The sequence below is a fragment of the Crocodylus siamensis genome, chromosome 4, assembly GCF_052110815.1.
Source record: "Crocodylus siamensis isolate JL-2025a chromosome 4, ASM5211081v1, whole genome shotgun sequence".
In the NCBI taxonomy this organism is placed as follows: Eukaryota; Metazoa; Chordata; order Crocodylia; family Crocodylidae; genus Crocodylus; species Crocodylus siamensis.
This window is the reverse complement of record NC_143398.1, coordinates 199,056,045-199,074,938: the sequence shown is the minus strand read 5'-3', so window position 1 is coordinate 199,074,938 and position 18,894 is coordinate 199,056,045. Positions and strand designations below refer to the sequence as shown.

Sequence of the window (18,894 nt, the reverse complement as noted above, 5' to 3'; positions counted from 1 at the left end):
GTTTTTCCTTGCTGAAGTGATTTCTATGACTCCTTCTCCAGATGTGCCACTAACGACTGGAACTATGCTTCTCATTGCTATTTTCTCTATGCTCTGCTTTATTTAATGTGCTTCACTGATAACTGTATTTATATTTGTTCATGTTTAAATGGGCAGTCCTAATATTATAGATATATCTATCTATAGATTTAAACTTTAAACTAGGCTCGTCGGGGGGAGGGGAAGATGAGGGTGGGGAAGGCTGTGGACCACCAAACCAGGTGGCACCCACAAGGACAGCCCAGCCTGAAGAAAGAGAGCTTTGGGAACGTGAAAGACAGGGGGTGGACAGCAATACAGCACAGGTAAGGAACGGGAAGGTTAGAGACAAAAAGCCCTTTAGGGCTTGGAGCGAGGGGGTAGCAAAAGCACCAGTCACAGGGCTCAAGTGCCTATATACTAATGCTAGGAGCATGGGGAACAAGCAGGATGAACTAGCGCTCCTGGTTGCACTAAACGACTACGACTTAGTGGGGCTGACGGAAACCTGGTGGGATCCATCCCATGACTGGGCGGTACATATTGAGGGCTATAGATTGTACAGAAAGGACAGAGTGGGGAAAAGGGGGGGAGGGGTTGCGCTCTATGTTAAGGAGCAATATACATCAACCCTCATCAAGACAGAATCAAAGGATGAGGAAGTAGAAGGACTGTGGGTTAGGCTACATGGGGGGCAAGGAGAAAAGGATTTGGTGGTAGGGGTCTGCTACAGACCCCCACATCAAGGGGAAGAAATAGATTTGGGGCTCCTGAGGCAACTCTCAGAGACCATAAAAGCTAAAGAGGCGGTGGTCATGGGGGACCTAAACTACCTGGACATCTGCTGGGAGACACAGACAGCAAAGTCCCACCGCTCACGCAGGTTTCTAACCTGTGTACAGGACCTCCACCTGACGCAGGAGGTACATGGTCCCACTAGGGGGAATGCCTTACTGGATCTGGTATTGGCAACGGGGGATGACATAGTAGGGGACCTACAGATCGGTAGCCATCTGGGGGACAGTGATCACCTAAAAGTACAATTCAACATAAGGCGTCGAGTGGGTAAGGTAACCAGTAGGGTGAATGTGCTGGACTTTAGGAAAGCTGATTTCAGCGAACTCAGGCGATTAGTGAAGGATGCACTGCAGAGTAGTAGTTTTGAAATGATGGGAGCCCAAGAAGGGTGGCTGTGCCTTAAGGAAGCTATCCTTCGAGCACAAAGCGAGACGATCCCCGTGTGAGGTAAAAGAGGGAAAGGGGCCAGGAGGCTTCCCTGGCTGACCAGAGAAATCCAGGGCAGACTAAGGGCCAAAAGGGGAGCACATAAAAAGTGGAAACAGGGAGAGATCACCAAAGAGGAATATACCTCTTCTGCTCATGCTTGTAGGGAGGCAGTTAGACAGGCCAAAGCTACCATGGAGCTGAGGATGGCAACCCAAGTAAAAGACAATAAGAAATTGTTTTTTAGATATATAGGGAGTAAAAGGAAGGCCCAGGGAGGAATAGGACCCCTGCTAAATGGGCAGAAACAATTGGTGACGGACAGAGGGGACAAGGCTGAACTCCTCAACGAGTTCTTCGCCTCAGTGTTCCTAAGCGAGAGGCATGACAAGTCTCTCACTGGGAGTGTAGGGAGGCAGCAGCAAGGCACCAGACTTCCATGCGTGGACCCTGAGGTAGTGCAGGGTCACTTGGAGGAACTGGATGCCTTTAAGTCGGCAGGCCCGGATGAGCTCCATCCGAGGGTACTGAAGGCACTGGCCGACATCATTGCAGAGCCACTGGCGGGAATATTTGAACGCTCGTGGCGCACGGGTCAAGTCCCGGAGGACTGGAAAAGGGCCAATGTGGTTCCCATTTTCAAGAAGGGGAGGAAGGAGGACCCGGGTAACTATAGGCCAGTCAGTCTCACCTCCATCCTTGGCAAAATCTTTGAGAAAATCATCAAGGCTCACATTTGTGAGAGCCCGGCAGGACAAATTATGCTTAGGGGAAACCAGCACAGGTTCGTGGCAGGTAGATCGTGCCTGACGAATCTAGTCTCTTTTTATGACCAGGTCACAAAACGCCTCGACGCAGGAGGAGGGGTGGATGTCGTATACTTGGACTTCAGGAAGGCCTTTGATACGGTATCCCACCCCATACTGGTGAACAAGTTAAGGGGCTGTGACTTGGATTACTGCACAGTCCGGTGGGTGGAGAATTGGCTGGAGGGTCGCACCCAGAGAGTTGTGGTGGATGGGTCGGTTTCGACCTGGAAGAGTGTGGGCAGCGGGGTCCCGCAGGGCTCGGTGCTTGGACCGATACTCTTTAATGTCTTCATCAGCGACTTGGACGAGGGGGTGAAATGTACTCTGTCCAAGTTTGCAGATGACACTAAGCTATGGGGCGAAGTGGACACGCCGGAGGGCAGGGAACAGCTGCAAGCAGACCTGGACAGGTTAGACAAGTGGGCAGAAAACAACAGAATGCAGTTCAACAAGGAGAAATGCAAAGTGCTGCATCTAGGGAGGAAAAATGTCCAGCACACCTACAGCCTAGGAAATGACCTGCTGGGTGGCACGGAAGTGGAAAGGGATCTTGGAGTCCTAGTGGACTCCAAGATGAACATGAGTCGGCAGTGTGACGAAACCATCAGAAAAGCCAATGGCACTTTATCGTGCATCAGCAGATGCATGACAAATAGGTCCAAGGAGGTGATACTTCCCCTCTATCGGGCGCTGGTCAGACCGCAGCTGGAGTACTGCGTGCAATTCTGGGCGCCGCACTTCAAGAAGGATGCGGATAACCTGGAGAGGGTCCAGAGAAGGGCCACTCGTATGGTTAAGGGCCTGCAGGCCAAGCCCTACGAGGAGAGATTAGAGAAACTGGACCTTTTCAGCCTCCGCAAGAGAAGGTTGAGAGGCGACCTGGTGGCTGCCTATAAGTTCGTCAGGGGGGCACAGAAGGGAATTGGTGAGTATTTATTCACCACGGCGCCCCCGGGGGTTACAAGAAATAATGGCCACAAGCTAGAGGAGAGCAGATTTAGATTGGATATTAGGAGGAACTTCTTCACAGTTCGAGTGGCCAAGGTCTGGAACGGGCTCCCAAGGGAGGTGGTGCTCTCCCCTACCCTGGGGGTATTCAAGAGAAGGTTGGATGTGTATCTAGCTGGGGTAATGTAGGCCCAGCACTCTTTCCTGCTTATGCAGGGGGTCGGACTCGATGATCTATTGAGGTCCCTTCCGACCCTAGCATCTATGAATCTATGAATCTATAATAAAACTAAACATCTTTCAGGATTTCATTACTGCATTTATATCACACAGACTCTAAACTTACAATAAATGCAAATATACATGGAAATCCAAATTTTGCACAAATATTTTGAAAATAATTTAAGATTATTCTTATACAACTGTTTCCCCTTAGTCTCGGGGCCCCCAAACCAAAATATTTTAGGGGAAAATACTGATTTTAAAGCAATATTATTATACAACACTAGAAAAAGCATATGAATAATAGACCACATGGCTTGCATTCATTTCATAGCAGCACAATTTATAGATAACTATTCAGTATCTAAATGTAATAAAGCACCATTACAACCTTTAATTCATACTCTTTCCCTACTTAAATCTGAAGACACACGACCACGTTCTGGTCAGTTCCGTCAAGGGTAATTCAGTTGCAGTCTTTCCAGAAGTTTACAGAAGGGTGCTGCTTTGTTTATTTTCATTTGGTTGCCATTTCATAATTACACATGTAATATTCTTGAAGGGGAACTTAGAAATAATAATGTTTTCTATTACAGCTGCTACAGGTACTAGTCAGAAACCATGGTCCCATTGTGCTAGCCATTTTCCAAACAGGTAACAATAAAAGCAGTCTGCCCTAAGTCTTCATCTTCAGTTAAAAGTAACTCTCTACTGCTCTTTAGGTTCACTTAGAGAATGTTTTTAAAGATTCTTAAAACTTATATAGTTTTCTACCTCTGCATTTTTCTTTGCATTTTCTTACGTTTGTAAAATGAAGTACATTTAATTGAAGTCCATAACACAAAAAATGCTGACGCCCAATTAATCCTGTTCCTGAACAAGATCACCACAGGTAGGATATAGCCTAGTGAGACAGAAGTTATGTCTGTCAGTAGACATTACATACAGTGTTCTATCAGCAGATTGAGGATACATGTCCAAAGAGTCACACCATTTTTAGAAATTCTGGATTTTTTTTTATTTTATTGATGCAAGTATTTTCTTAGCAGAATTCAGTGTACCATCTAACAATCTACCGTCATCACCAACTGGCTAGAAGACTAAAACCCATTCTTACTAGTGATGATCTGATCCTATGTAACTACATATTGCTAAGACTTTGAATCTCTGTTTCAGAATTGTAATACAACTAAGGTGACCATATTATTTTTAAGGCAATCTGGGGAAATTCCCCATCCCCCATCAGCTGATCCCCACCCCAGGCAGGAGGATCAGTATCCAGCCCAGCCTGCCCCGCAAGCTCCAGCTGCTGCTCAGGAGAAGCTGGGCTGAGCAGTGCAGGTGGAGTAACACCAATCTAGGACTTTTGTTTTCATTTTCACCAACTGGCCAGGGTGCTGGCATAGCCTAAGAACTCCACAACTGTCATGGCCAAGCTGGGATATATGGTTTCCCCCAACATAACTGAATGCATCAGACTTCAGAAAACCAAAACCAGTACAGAATGGAGCTGTTCATCTCTGCAGTGGATCACAGCTTCAGTTCAGTACAAAGCAAGTATATTAATATATAACTGATATAATACTGAAAAGTACAGATCATACCAAATATACTTCACCTGACATAATTTTTTTTAATTTTCAGGCACTTGCAAGAAAGGATAGAAAGTAAAGTGAATATCAGATGTCCTGCACCTTCCAGGTCTACCCACTACTCTCTCGCCCTGCTGTCTTTCCCCATTCCCAATGGGAACAGTGGTGGAATCTGCTTTGAGATCCTGTCTGAGAAGGCACTGTACACAGGGACAGTCAAAGTACATCATACCCGTGTCCTCGCCACCTATTCTGCAACAACTTGGAGGTGGCACCTAATGGCAGCAACATCAAAGCAAGGGCACCAAGCCTGGCACACCCTGTACAAACTGCTCATCACCAAGAGAACTGGCAGCATCCAGCAGTGGCTTCTACAGAATGACCTGGTCATGGGCACCTTTGCCAGCTACTTAGACACAGCGGTGCTGGCAGCTTACCCTTTGAGAGAAATTTGTTGATGAGATGCTGTCTCATGCCTTCCTGGACTGCCCCCCTACTGTGGCTGTTCATGCTGCTGTCTGTTTGATGTGTTGGTCTAGGACTTCTCTGAGACTATGTATATCTTCTCTACCCTGTACTAAGCAGCTAAGGGGACCCAATTTTCTGCTGGGCCAGGCCAAGATTTCATAGACATTAGGGTTGGAACGGACCTCATCGAGTCCAGCCCCCTGCCCCAAGGACAGGAAGTCAGCTAGGGTCGAAGGACCCCAGCAAGATAAGCATCCAAACGGTTCTTAAGAGTCCAGGGTAGGTGCTTGCATCGCCTCTGGAGGAGTCTATTGCACACCTTAGGGACTTGGACAGTAAAAAAGTTTTTCCTTATGTCCAGCCTAAAACAGCCTTGGAGGAGTTTGGGACCATTGGACCTTGTCATCCCCTGGGGCACTCTGGTGAACAGGCGTTCCCTCAGATCCTGATGTACTTACAGGCTGTTACCAGGTACCCCCTGAGCCTCTGATTTTCCAGGCTAAAGAGTCCCATGGCTCTTAGCTTCTCATCATAAGGCCTATTCTCTTGTTCTTTGATCATGTGCATGGCTCTCCCATGGACTCTCTCAAGCTTCCCCACATCCTTCTCGAATTGTGAAGCCCAGAACTAGATGCAGTGCTCCAGCTGTGGCCTCAACAAGGCCGAGTACAGTGGGAAAAGAACATCCTGAGATTTACCTGAGAAGCATCTATGTATGCAAGCCAGAGTTTGATTTGCTTTACTAGCTGTGACGTTGCACTGATGGCTCAAGTTCATCTTGTGGTCAAATCACGATCCCCAAGTTTCTTCTGGCCACGGTACTAGTGAGTGTAGCACTGCCAAGCCTATAACCATGCCACAGGTTTTTTTCCCCCCAAGGTGGAGTACCTTGCATTTGTCATTATTGAATGTCATCAGGGTTGTATCTGCCCACTTTTTAAGCCTATCCAAGTCATCCTGGATCACCAGCCTAAAATGGCAAATCCAAATTGCCACAGAAACCAGCTTGCAGAAGCTGGCTCCAATGACACCCTCCAACGCTTCTGCTTCAGCTTGTAACAAAATGTGGACCCACTTTGTGTCATGCTTGGCCACTGAGCAGACATTCAGACAGAAGATAGACAGCTAAACCTAAACGCATAATCTCAAGAAAGGTACTGTGAGAGACAGGGATTCAATCTCTGGTTTTATGATGGTGTGGTTAATGATTAATCTTTCATGCTCAGCCCCTTGGAGGGCTACATACTTTTTACCTTTTATTTGTAACATTTTTTAAACTAAGAGTTTAAAAAGTCTTTCTCTCTGTCTCTCATTCAATGAAAATTTAGTTAGAACCATAGAAAAATTAGGGTTGAAAGGGACCTCAGGAGATCATCTAGTCCAACCCCCTGCTCATAACAGGACTATCCCCAGCTAGATCATCCTAGTCAAAGCTCTGTCAAGCCAGGTCTTAAAAACTTCCAAGGATGGAGATTCCACCACCTCTCTAGAAACCTGTTCCAGTACTTTATTAACCTTCCAGTAAGATTTTTTCCCCCTCAGTATCTAACCTAAACTTCCCTTGATGCAACTTGATACCATTGCTCCTTGTTCTGTCATCTGCCACCACTGAGAACAGTCTAGCTCCATCCTCTTTTGAACTCTGCTTCAAGTAGTTGAAGGCTGCTATTAAATCCCATTGGTCTTCTCTTCTCCAGACTAAATGAGCCCAGATCCCTCAGTCTCCCCTCGCAAGTCATGTTGTTCTACTTATCATGGAATAATTATAACAGAAGGGGCTACTAAAGACACTGAACACTCCACATTTTTGCAAATAACGGAAGATTCTTGATACCTGTGGGATGTGGATTCAAATTTCCTTAATCAGCAATAGAAATTGAACCCAGGTCTCCAACACTCAGGGCAGGTACCTATCTTCTGAATAAAAAGGTGATGACATCATGCCCTTTTCCTTCTTCAGCAGTTTTATGAATGTAGCTGTATTCTCCCCCCGCCCCACACTTTTTCCAAACCAAAATGAATTTGCAAATAGTTTCACAACTTCTAAAACTGCAATTCATCAAAATGAATATACTTAGCTCTGGCCGCAAGCATATTATCATTATATACCATTCACTCAGCTAGCTCCCAAACCATACCATATCAATTTTGAGATTTCAACCCTCATTTATAATATTAGATTGACTGGACACAAGATATTTGAAGACTGCTTTATGCTTCAGGAACTCACATGCTCTTGAGATCAGTTTTGTCAGGGTTTGGCCCAAGACTATGGAACTCATTATTGAAGAAACTTAAACTGACATTAGTTCTCACTACATCCTAGCCCAAAGGCAAAACACTCAGACCTTGCCTTCTCAACCCCTCCCCAAAACAAACAAACATGGTGCCTCACATTTCATATTAAACAAACTCATGGTCTTTTTTTCTTGGGAACTATAAACAAGTAGCACTGAGTCTCTCCACAAGGTAACATTAACCAAACTAATGTATAAATAGCCCCAGACTGTACTGCTTCAAAACAGAAAAATTTCTTACAAGAAAACTACTTCCTTGTCCAATACCACCTTATATTCTGCAACTTGATCCTCTCACTACCCACCAAGTGAATTTGCAGAAGAGGAACTATACAGTGCTATAAAACATTTAGAGGAGGATGTGAGATCTTTGACACTGAAAGCGGCTTACACAGTGTAATTTTTTTAAACAAAGAACTAATCTGCTTGTAATTTGCCAAGCATGTTTTTCTAGCAACAGAAATATTAGATAAGAGTCCTTTTGTAAGAGTTCGTTAGAAAAATGTTTTTCCAGCTTGTATTAAAAGCCACATGCTGCACCTTCTAAATAACACCACCAACACTTCCTTCCTTGATAATCCTTAAGCACCTACTAAACAATAATTGGGTCTGAAATTCTGAAGTCTGAAAATGGCATGAACTCCTAATTTTAACCAAAATGACTGTATATCTATGCCCCATTATCAGGGCCAACCCAAACAAATGAGCTTAAATGCTGAAAATGTCATGACTTTCAGGTATGGACAGAATTCTTCCCACAGATTCCAGTGGTGTTCTGACTGCTACCAGTGTCTCAGAATGTAGTAGCTTCCATAGCTGCTGTATCTTCCCTTCTCTGTTTTTGAAAAGCAGAGTTTAAGGCTGGTATACCACTTTTGTTGTGCCTCCATCAAATGTACCCTCAACACCCCCCACCCCTCCTTCCTCGGACTCAGAACATGGGTAACGCCTCAGAATCCATTCTGATTACCTGTACAACAGATATCAACCACAGCCTGTAAAATCTTCCATGACCACAAAAAGGCAAGAAATGCCATTTAAGAGACCAATACAGCAGAGAAGTACATATACTGCAAAAAGTTATCTTATTGCAGGGTTGATTCAAAAGTATGAAGACTTTTATTGAACAGGCACAGAATGGAGGGTATCATTTAACTTGAAAAAGATTTTAACAGCAAAGCAGGCAAACAATAGCTAAGGAAACTAGCCTTCAACCAAAAAAAAAAATCATTTTTAGGGTCTAGCTGACAATAGCTATAACTGTAGGAATAGTTCATAATTTAGCACAGTAAAAATTCCCAGTTTCAAAGGGAAAAGAGCTAAATATGCATAAAATGTGATCTTACAAGGTTATGGGTAAAATACAGGGCAGGATGGCACTAACTCACTGGCTACGGACAGAAATTACACATAAACCAGTAGTAGTGATCAGAAACTGGTTCAGAGCTGCAACACAACAGCAGCTCAGTGCACCTAAACCTCTTGAAAAATGGCCAAAACCAGTTTAAGATAAACCTAGATAGATGTAGTATCAGACTTAACAGATTTAGGTTAAATCAGTTATTGAACTTGTATCCCAGATCCCTCCCAGATTCAAGTTAACTGTCAGTCCCCCAGCGTCACAGGATGCTTTACTAGTCTTGGCCCAAGCTGTCTACTCCAGATAAGCAGGGAAGTATATGCCAGAGCCCGCCAGCTACGGACTTGGGCCACTGCAGGCATGTAGCTACATTTGCAGAATCAAAAATGAATGTCTGTTCACTTGTTTATCAGTTCAATCTACACAGCTTGGACTAACCTGCAAAGATTGAATCAATTCAGCCTCAGGCTTTTTGACTGTCTATACTTAGCCAGTATGGACAAAATACATAAAAGGGAAAATTCTGTCAGTAATTTACAACCAGTTGGCTTTGATTCTTAAAATTTAACCAATATCAAACCCCTGTGAAAAAAATGCAGCTTCAATATTCTGGAAAAACCATATCAATTTATTACCAAAAATGTATTTTTTGCATTACCATTTTATACGTATTTCTGAAACATGTGTCCCTGATGCATTAAGGAATGCACAAATAAGAGTGGCATAGAAGGACAAGAGATTACCTACATCATGAAAATACCTTATTGCAAACTGATTAAAAACTATGCACAAACTATAACCAAAATAATGTATATATTTATGCTCGTGTTTCATGAATTTGTTCTGACAAGCTAATGTACACTACAGTATATTAACTGAAGGACTATATATCATAAGGTAACTTTAAAATACTAACAACAACACCGTAAGTGGGCTGGGTCAATCAGGACAGTCTCACCTCTGAGTCTAATTGGGGGGGGGGTGTTCGGGGGTGTGTGCGTGTGTGTGGGGGGGTTAATCTCCAAAAGACACCTTAGCAGAAGCTATCAGCTTTGACAGAACACCGAAATCCTGGCAGTAAACCATAAATTGACCATTACCATGAAAAGAACAGCTAAATGAGAAACCATGTGCTCAGTATAAAACTAATTTCATGCTTTCAAAAGCACACAGTGGCTTCTAGCAAGATAGTGGCCCTGGGACTTGCAAAGACAGATTGGCTAATACAAATGGTGTGCTCATGATGCAGTCTGCTTAGCCAAGCTTTACATGTACTGACAGTAAATGGAAATTCTCGAATCTTCTGTCAAATAAATACACACTTATCTGTAACTTTGGAGCTGAAAGCTATAAAACAGCTGCCTCATAAATATATTTAGCAGGAAAAGCATGAGTTGCACCAGCTCCTTCAACAGTCTCTACATGCTAAACATAGACATATTTAGCAAGCAAAATACCATTTTGAATATATCAATAATTTTCAATATTTTCTTTTCCATTATTAAGACAAATTAACACTACCACAACTAAACACAGTTAGAGGACATCTCAACAGAAACTAAACGTATCAGTAATACTGTAATGTTTAATGAGTAACTTTCTGGTTATATAAATTGTGTTCTGCTGCAGGTTAAAACTTTTTATATAGCTACATGCTCTATTTAATGATCTACAAGGCTTTTTTCAAACTTAAAGATTTATTAATATAACTTCAACCCCCTATCTCTCTCTCCCTTTCTGCCTATAATACTTACTACACTTAATGTCAAATTTAATTAAGTACAGTTAGAGAGAAGTGACAGTAATTTAATACCTTTCTCAAAGCAGGCTGCAATTGCAAATTAATTACTGGAAGTTGTCCTTTGCATGGCATATCATAATTTTAACATTATTAACGTCAGGCATATATAAGATGTCAACTCTACTATACAGTTTATTTACCTCTTTAATTCAATATAAAATACTATGGACCTCAGATTTTTCATACCATAACAACTATGCATTGATATCTAATACAATGCAGCTTTTTTTACATGAGTTATACAATCATCCTGTTATAATCAGCTTCTATCAACAATCACATATCACAAATCATATATTATCACTGATGCATTTTGAAAATGCATAAGAAGTCATCTACTATTAAGATGCCTTCTACAAACAGCAAGCAAAGAAAGGAGGCTTGTCACATTGAGTTACTTTTATACTGAAAAAAATCACCATATATCTTGCCTTTTTATTATCCTTTCAGCTATTTTCACTGTAGCAACCAAAATACAGATGACATACTCACAGAAATAATGCCAAACATGTAAGCATCTATTGGTGTTAGATCTCAAAGCTATCCAGTGAAGTTTAATAATAAAATCTTGCTCACCTCTACTGGGAAGTCCACTCCACATTATGGCAATACTATTTAACCAGCTTAAACAGCAATCAAGTTAGATAAACAAAACTTCCAATATGTGACCAATATGATCTACGATGCTACAGAGACTTGGCTCCAGCCCTGATCATCTGTGTGACAGTACACTGTTATACCAGTGCAGCTTCAAACCTTCCCAGATGCTGGCTTATTGCATTGCTCATTGAAAATCCTTTACACGCTGGCAACATTTTAGGGAAGGACAAGCACACTGAGTCATTTGTAAAGAAAGCAAAGCAATTTCAGTTCTATATCTTCATGCGTACTGAAACACAGAGCACTGTCAAAGTAGAAGTCTGAGGTGGATTTCTGCTGAGAAACAGGCAACCTAAGCTTTCATTATCAATGCATGAAATCAGCTACTGTGATCAAATTCAAGCAAACCATAAAAAGGATATGATTATAAAAGGCTCTACAGATTTAACTTCAAACCACACAGAATGAAGAATCATCTATCTCGATTGTATAAATGTTAAAAATAGCTCTGCCTTTTCCACAATGAACATGAGACAGACGATAATCTGTAGCCTGTATTCTGATGAGGTTTTTTAGCTGGGAAAACCTATGAGAAAAAAAATCATAATAATGATATATTCTTGGATCTTCTGTGCATATAAAAGAAACAGTAGATGAATTTACAGTTATACAAATGATTAAAAATCATCATAGCTGACACTAAGATGCTCCTTAGATGCTCTGTATGTCCTTAACATAAAAATTAATGGAAATACTTGGGGAAAAATATTTAGACAAAGACCGTGTATATAGCAGAGCAGTTTAAATGTTCACAAAAATAATTTAGCTACTAAGTGAATGGCAGCATATGACAAAGCATTTCTGATTTCCGAAACAAAAGGTACTTTGAACACTTACTAATGAAGACTTTCCATGACTTGTCAAAATGTGTTCTCTACTCAATCTTCCACTGACTTCCCAAAAGTAAATCTTTCTGTCTTCACATATGTCTGTCTTTTTTTATATGTTAATTACTCCAAAACAGAGATAAGGAGGGGTATTCATACAAGATTTAGATACATAATGTTGCAATAGGAATAAATAGATTATGAAGAGGTTAAGGTTGCTAAGAAAAAAAGTGACATGAATTTCTGCTAAAACAATTGCACAAATTGTCCAAACATATATATGTAAGAAGTTAAAAGTGAGAGAAAGCATAGTATGCTAACTAGTGTCCACTGTAGGCGGCGGGGATATCTGATCAAGGAATTCAGAATTAGGCTATCAACATAGTTATTATTAAAATGAGAATTTATTTACCATATGTCTAGCCAATGAATAAATATATGAAGGCCAATTATCTCCTACTCCCCAAGTCTTGCTTGGCCCATATTATATTCCAATTTTGATTTAGGGTCAGACTCTGCTCATACTTAAAATGCTAAATACAAACTACTTGCACAGAAGTCAATGGGTACATATAAGTGTTATGCTAAATGCCCATGCAGGCATTCACAGGGCTTAAAATCACCCCAAAAATAGTGAATGCCATCTAAGTAAGTTCACTTGAGGAGGTGAACTAACTTTATGTTGACAAAGGGCTAACAAGCAATGAAAGGTTAACCCAACCTAGTGAATGCCTGCATACATTCACAGCACAGCACCAGGAAAAGCCCAGGCACTCACCCCAACTCTGGGGCTGTGCTGTTCCTACCTCTCAAACCCTGACCAGGCTTGGGTCCCCAAGTCCCACCCACCACAACACCCCTTACAAACCTGCAAGTCCCCGCTCTCCCCTCCACCCCCTCAACTCCAGTTACTAACCTCAGGCTGCCTAAGCCACTCATGGCCACCAATAGACATGACAGTAGCACTGACAGACTTGGCAGTTTGCTGCATGATGAGCCGCTGAAAGTACTCTAGAAGTGCATGGCTACAGAGCACTTACAAATGCCCAATCCGGTGATAATCTGCACCCTCATTACACAAGGTTTCAGATGAAGGTGCTCAGAAGTGGAGTGCCCTCATAAATGTCTATCAGTGCAGCCAGGAACAGGGCTTCGCTGATGTAGCCAAACTCTGCTCTGTGCACTATCTTCAGAATGGGAGTTTGGTTTGGGGGGTTCCCCAGCCAGCATTGGATGGTGGGGTGGGTGGATTGGAGGCCCCTTCCCCTTTTCTCCCTCCCCCTGAGGTGGGTGGCTCCAATCCACCCCCCCTCCACTCTGGCATGGCTGGGGAAACCCCAGAACAAACCTCCCCCCCGCCTTCTCCCCCTGCCATCCTGAGAGAGCACAGGAACTTGGAGGGGGTAGGGCTAGGGACCAGAAGCTGCAGGCATGCAACTTCTCTCTCCATATCAGCTCCAAAGAGGGAACTTGATCACACACCCTCTTAGTCCACCAGTGAACGTCTGTTGGATTGGGAGGGTCGGTCTAACTCATGGCACTTTCTATGAAGTGCCATGAGTCACCCTGAGCAGCTGCTCCTCTTAAAGCAAGCTGCCTAAACCTAAACTGGGTACAGTGAACACTTGTTCACACCCAATGGGGTTATGCCTATATACACTGTTGTAACTGAAAGCATAGCCTCTCTCTCATATATGTTCTATACTGATCTTGAAGAAGTCTGCCTATTCACCTAGGCAAATAATAATCTTTTTACTTAGATGAGTGAGAAAGTATGCCTATCATGGTATACTCAGAAAATTTTCCAGGTTTTCCTTACAGTAATTTTATTTATTTATTATTTTTTTTACAGATGGCCATGTGCAGGATTAAATTAAAAAGGTTTTGGTCTTTTTGTTCTACAAACTCCTTACATTTCATTACAATGAGCTATATGCTGCAATTGCCACTAATGCAAATGTCCTGTATTAATATCTTTATAAGTGCCTCCATGGTATCTTTTAACAAGAAGGGATGGTCAGCACAGGTGCAAAGTATATCCAGAGAGAAAGCTGCAATAGGTATTCTACAACAATCCAAATTTGTGACTGCATTCTACACTATTGAAATTGGTGGGAAAACTATATGTATGCCAACATTATGCACCTGTACTACTAGTGAAGCATGCTGTATAACACAGACAAGTCAACCCAGAAAACTTGCAGCAAGGCCACTGTACATGTCTTTCTGTAATTAAGACTGAAAAAGGTATCATTTTGTGGGATCTGCATCTTAGTACACATTTGTTCTATAGCAAATTCTAGACCCAGAAGTTATTCCAAGTATCAGGGGAAAAACATTGTACATTGTACATTGCTTTCAAAATTTGGACACCTTTTGTGGCATGCAAAGGACTAAAGTCTCATTTCTAGGTATCTGTCAGTCTGGGACCTTGTTAGAACTCAACAGGCAGTTTGATATTCACATCACAACACAAGCAAGGCAAAAACAACCAGCAGGCTCCCACAAAATCTACAACCAGAGGGATGACCATTTTTTGGGAACGACACTATTGGCAGAAAGCCAATCATCCAGATGTGAAATGGATGAAGCCAATGGGCATGTCCCCATGAGCAGCGCCTCAAAGCCATTTGACATGCTGCCAACTGCACACGGTGCACATGCACCCGTTTGCTGTACTGCTAATTTGCAGTGCGGTGGGTTTTTTTGACACCAGGAGATCCCAATGCCAAAAAAAGAGGCACAGCACACACGGCAGCAGCACGTACCACCAGAAACTAGATCCTGGCCAACCAGAGTATGGCTGCTCAACACTGCTGCTGCCCCAGGTGGCCCCCAGGTAAGGCTGCTGGAGCCAGGCCCCAACCTCCTCAACATCACTCAAGTACCTTTGCCGTGCGCCACAGCACGCAAGCAGGGGCATGCCCAGGATCAATAGCAGTGGCACTGCTATTTGTCCTGAAGGAAACGTGTGCCACTGCACGTGTGTGCTTGTGGGGACATGCACTTTAAGGCCACTCAGAAAACTGAGGATAACATTTAGTATGAGACACTGCTATCCTGCTAATGGAATCTTTAACAGGCTTCTTCTATTTAAAAAAAAAATTCCCAAGTAGCAGAAATACAGGTCAGAGTGGTGCTACAAGCTTGCAGCACCATCTTGTGGACACATAATCATGCTGCAATCACACAGAATTCCGTGTAAAAAGATGCCAAGGACACAGCTATAAATAATATTATGTAGTAGCTAACTGGACTGAGATGCTTTAAAACAAGGCAGATTAGTAATGAATATCCTCAAGACCGGATTCTTTCTTTCTTTCTCCAAGATATATAGTGGGAGAAAGTATATAAGTACAAGTGAATTTTCTAGGTTTTCTTCCTTTTTAGTTCTAATTTAGTTATAATTTGCAGCTCATGATTTTCATTTAATGTTTCATTTTATTCATTACTTTTGATAGTTTTTTTTCCCAATACCTTTCACTGTTTCTGCTGCTTAACTTCCCCATCATTCTAACCCCATGATCACTTAAAAACAAAATCCCACCTTTTTTCACCTTACTCTGCCTTAAATTGCTTTCTTTCCTTCCCAACACATGCTTTTTAATCTCTCCATGACTACCCCATTGTAGCCGCTCATCTAGCATTAAGGCATCCTGGGTCCCTGTTGGCTGTGTTGCTGAGTGAGCAGTGATGGAACATGATCTTTTGGTCTTCCCACCACTATTACTTCCCCTGGTGTTCCAAAACACAGAGCTATTGTCACCTCCACCTACTGCCATTATCAATTTCTTGACAAGATTGATAAGTGTTTTTCTCTTCATTCGTTCCAGGCAAACACTTGTCTGGAATGGGTTAGACAGGGATGGACTAGATTGGGGTAAGCAGCCCACGAGCCAGATCTGGCCCTCCAAGTGACTGTATCAGAAATTTAAGCCAAGACAGCAGTGGCAATTCAGCAGCAGGGGATGTCGGCAATGAGAGAAATGGGTAGTAGCAGCAACCCACCTTTGGACCAGATTTTATTAATTCGGTCCAAAGCTTGCCACTTCTGAAAGGTTGCGAACCCCTGGACAAAATAACCTTTTGAGGTCCCTTCCAGACCCATTTTTCCTATAATTTTGTGGCAGTAAAACCTGCCCCATGTCTTGTTCCCACTTACGGAAAAAAGACTCAGACCTGAAAGCACTCTGATTTCCAACAACGCACACACTCTTATGCTCTAACTTCTTTGAGGCACCATTGTTTTCTTTAGGGTTGGCCACAACAGCAAAAGGGATGCCCCTACTAGGGAAAGAGAGAGAGGGAGACCATAAAGGAAGGTTCTTCAGGCAAGACTTACCAGTTATGAATTAGGCTTCAGCTTCATCCCTGGGGCACAAGACTGGCAAAAGACTGTGTGGATGCTCACCTTAATTAAACACCAGCTTCCTGTATAAAATTGTTTTTTTTCTTTTCTGGCAAGATAAATGACAGTTTCTTCTCAAACACATAACACTTTTTCAATAAAGCCTTCAGACGTAATTTGGTTCATTAATTAGTGGATGTATTATTAGTTAGCCACAGAAAGTCTTCTACCACTGCAAAAACTACTGGAGTGCAGTGAAGAGCCCTACTGAAATGGTTGCCAAACTTTATTAGTTTGTTAGTTGACATACCACCTTTAAAGAAGATATGTTGTAAGATGAACAAATAAAATGTCAGGTTCATGTATTACGCTGGAACCCCCATCTCCGAGGACTTGCTCATTTAGGATTAAGTGGGTTTTATAGAAATAAAATAATCTTTTGTAAACATTTTGGTAAAACAGAACTAGAACTAGAACTGCAGAAAATTATACACTTTTTTAAAAGTGTAATGCTGATCTATAAATTCCATAAGTTCAAGCAACATGTTAAGTCTTAGCAGACATTTCCACAAGGGTGAGATTATTCTAACCGCAACATCTCTTGTTATTTGACGTTCTGAACAATATCCAGGTTAGATTTATAAAGCACAGAAGAGCTCAATGGTCAGAAGGATGCTTGAAGAAAATTACTAAACAAGGATTGTGAAGCAGTCTGTCAGAAACAAAGCCTCATGGCATTTCTCTTGTTCTGAATATTTCAGTAGAATCCCTTCCTTCATGGAGTGTTCCTAGCCCAGGGTCAATGAAGGAAAGAGGCAAGACAACTTGGGTATGCAGTTCTGTTCTATCATATAGGTCAGGAGTATCTGACCTATATGACCAAGACAGTGTATATAGTAGAGCAGTTTAAATGTTCACAAAAATAATTTAGCTACTAAGTGAATGGCAGCATATGACAAAGCATTTCTGATTTCCAAAACAAAAGGTACTTTGAACACTTACTAATGAAGATTTTCCATGACTTGTCAAAATATGTTCTCTACTCAATCTTCCACTGACTTCCCAAAAGTAAATCTTTCTGTCTTCACATATGTCTGTCTTTTTTATATGTTAATTACTCCAAAACAGAGATATGTTCTATCATACAGGTCAGGAATATCTGATAGTCCTATTGGGACTGTAATCTTGGCTGAAGATTTCAGTGCTTTCTGAATATATGCGCAGCCGTTTGATAACCTTCAGTTTTACTGTAGTATTATTCAAGGAAAAAATTACCCCTGTCAGCTAGTTGTAGAAAATCTTGTAAGAGAGTTTTCAGAGGTATGGTAACTGATCAACTCTTCCATCATGTGAATTGCCCATATAAACCTCAGTGAATAGGTGCTTTAGAAAGGCATGTAGCAATAACAATAAAGCATAGGAAGAAGCATTTGTTTCCTTTACACTTGGAATGAAGTCTTCCAACTACTGAGATGAGGTGAATATAATTGTTCCCTTACCATCTGCACAATTAATTCCTGTTTCTTTGGATAATGTTGTAAATAAAAATGCAGTTTCCTATTACACTGAGGTAAAAAAACACCCCTGGGACAAGCAGTAAGGCAAAGAATGGAATAATTTCAGTTTTACAGCTGGAAAAAAATTAATTTTCACAAACACTTCTTTGCAAATTGCACTTTAGTAAACCCTGTTCACGCACTGGCTCTTAGAATAAAAGTATATTACATTTTTAACAAAATAGTCTGTAATGATAATATGTTAATTTTGGTTTTTGTTCCTCTACTTCTGATTAAACCAATCTAAATATAAAAATTGAATGCCTGCCTTTTATTGCATTAGGCACTATACAGATTAATAAAATTAATAAATGTAATATATGCCAATTCAGATATTTGTGGTAAATATAGCTGTAAACACATAGTATAGGTTACTGTACTATCTGATATAGTGAGCTAATGTGATACCAAATTTTACATTCAAAACAAGAATGAACTATACTAGTGGTTTTCAACCTTTTTTCCTTTTGTGGACTCCTAAAAAAATTTTGTAGGAGGTGCTGACCCCTTTGGAAATTTCAAATGGGGGTGCAAATCCCTTTGAATTGTAAATGTGGAAATTTGCATACTTTTGATTGATCAAAGTCATCTTTCACAGGCCGCTTAGATATTACTTTGTTGGCTTAGAAATGATATTTAAAGGTTTGTTTTTGAAAATTGGCTTGTAGGTAATATGCATTAGAATAATGGTTATAGCAGTAAGGGTTAATTGATTTTTAAAAGACTGGGTCTCATACACAGGTTTCCTAGCCTTCAGAAGCAGA

The 18,894-nt window shown here is 41.5% G+C and overlaps 1 protein-coding gene across 2 annotated transcripts in view; it reads right to left on the bottom strand.

Annotated features, from left to right (window-relative positions):
* Positions 1-18,894, bottom strand: part of ZNF385B (zinc finger protein 385B) — a 334,199-nt gene that overhangs the window by 250,647 nt on the left and 64,658 nt on the right. Inside the window, exon 1 of one of the 2 annotated variants that reach the window (XM_090045313.1) lies at positions 11,316-11,527. The exons of the other annotated variant lie outside the window; for it this stretch is intronic. Coding sequence (XP_089901439.1) covers positions 11,316-11,340 — 25 coding nt within the window. The 5' untranslated portion in view covers positions 11,341-11,527. Of the gene's footprint in view, positions 1-11,315; positions 11,528-18,894 lie in introns of those variants that run through there. 2 annotated transcript variants of the gene reach the window in all.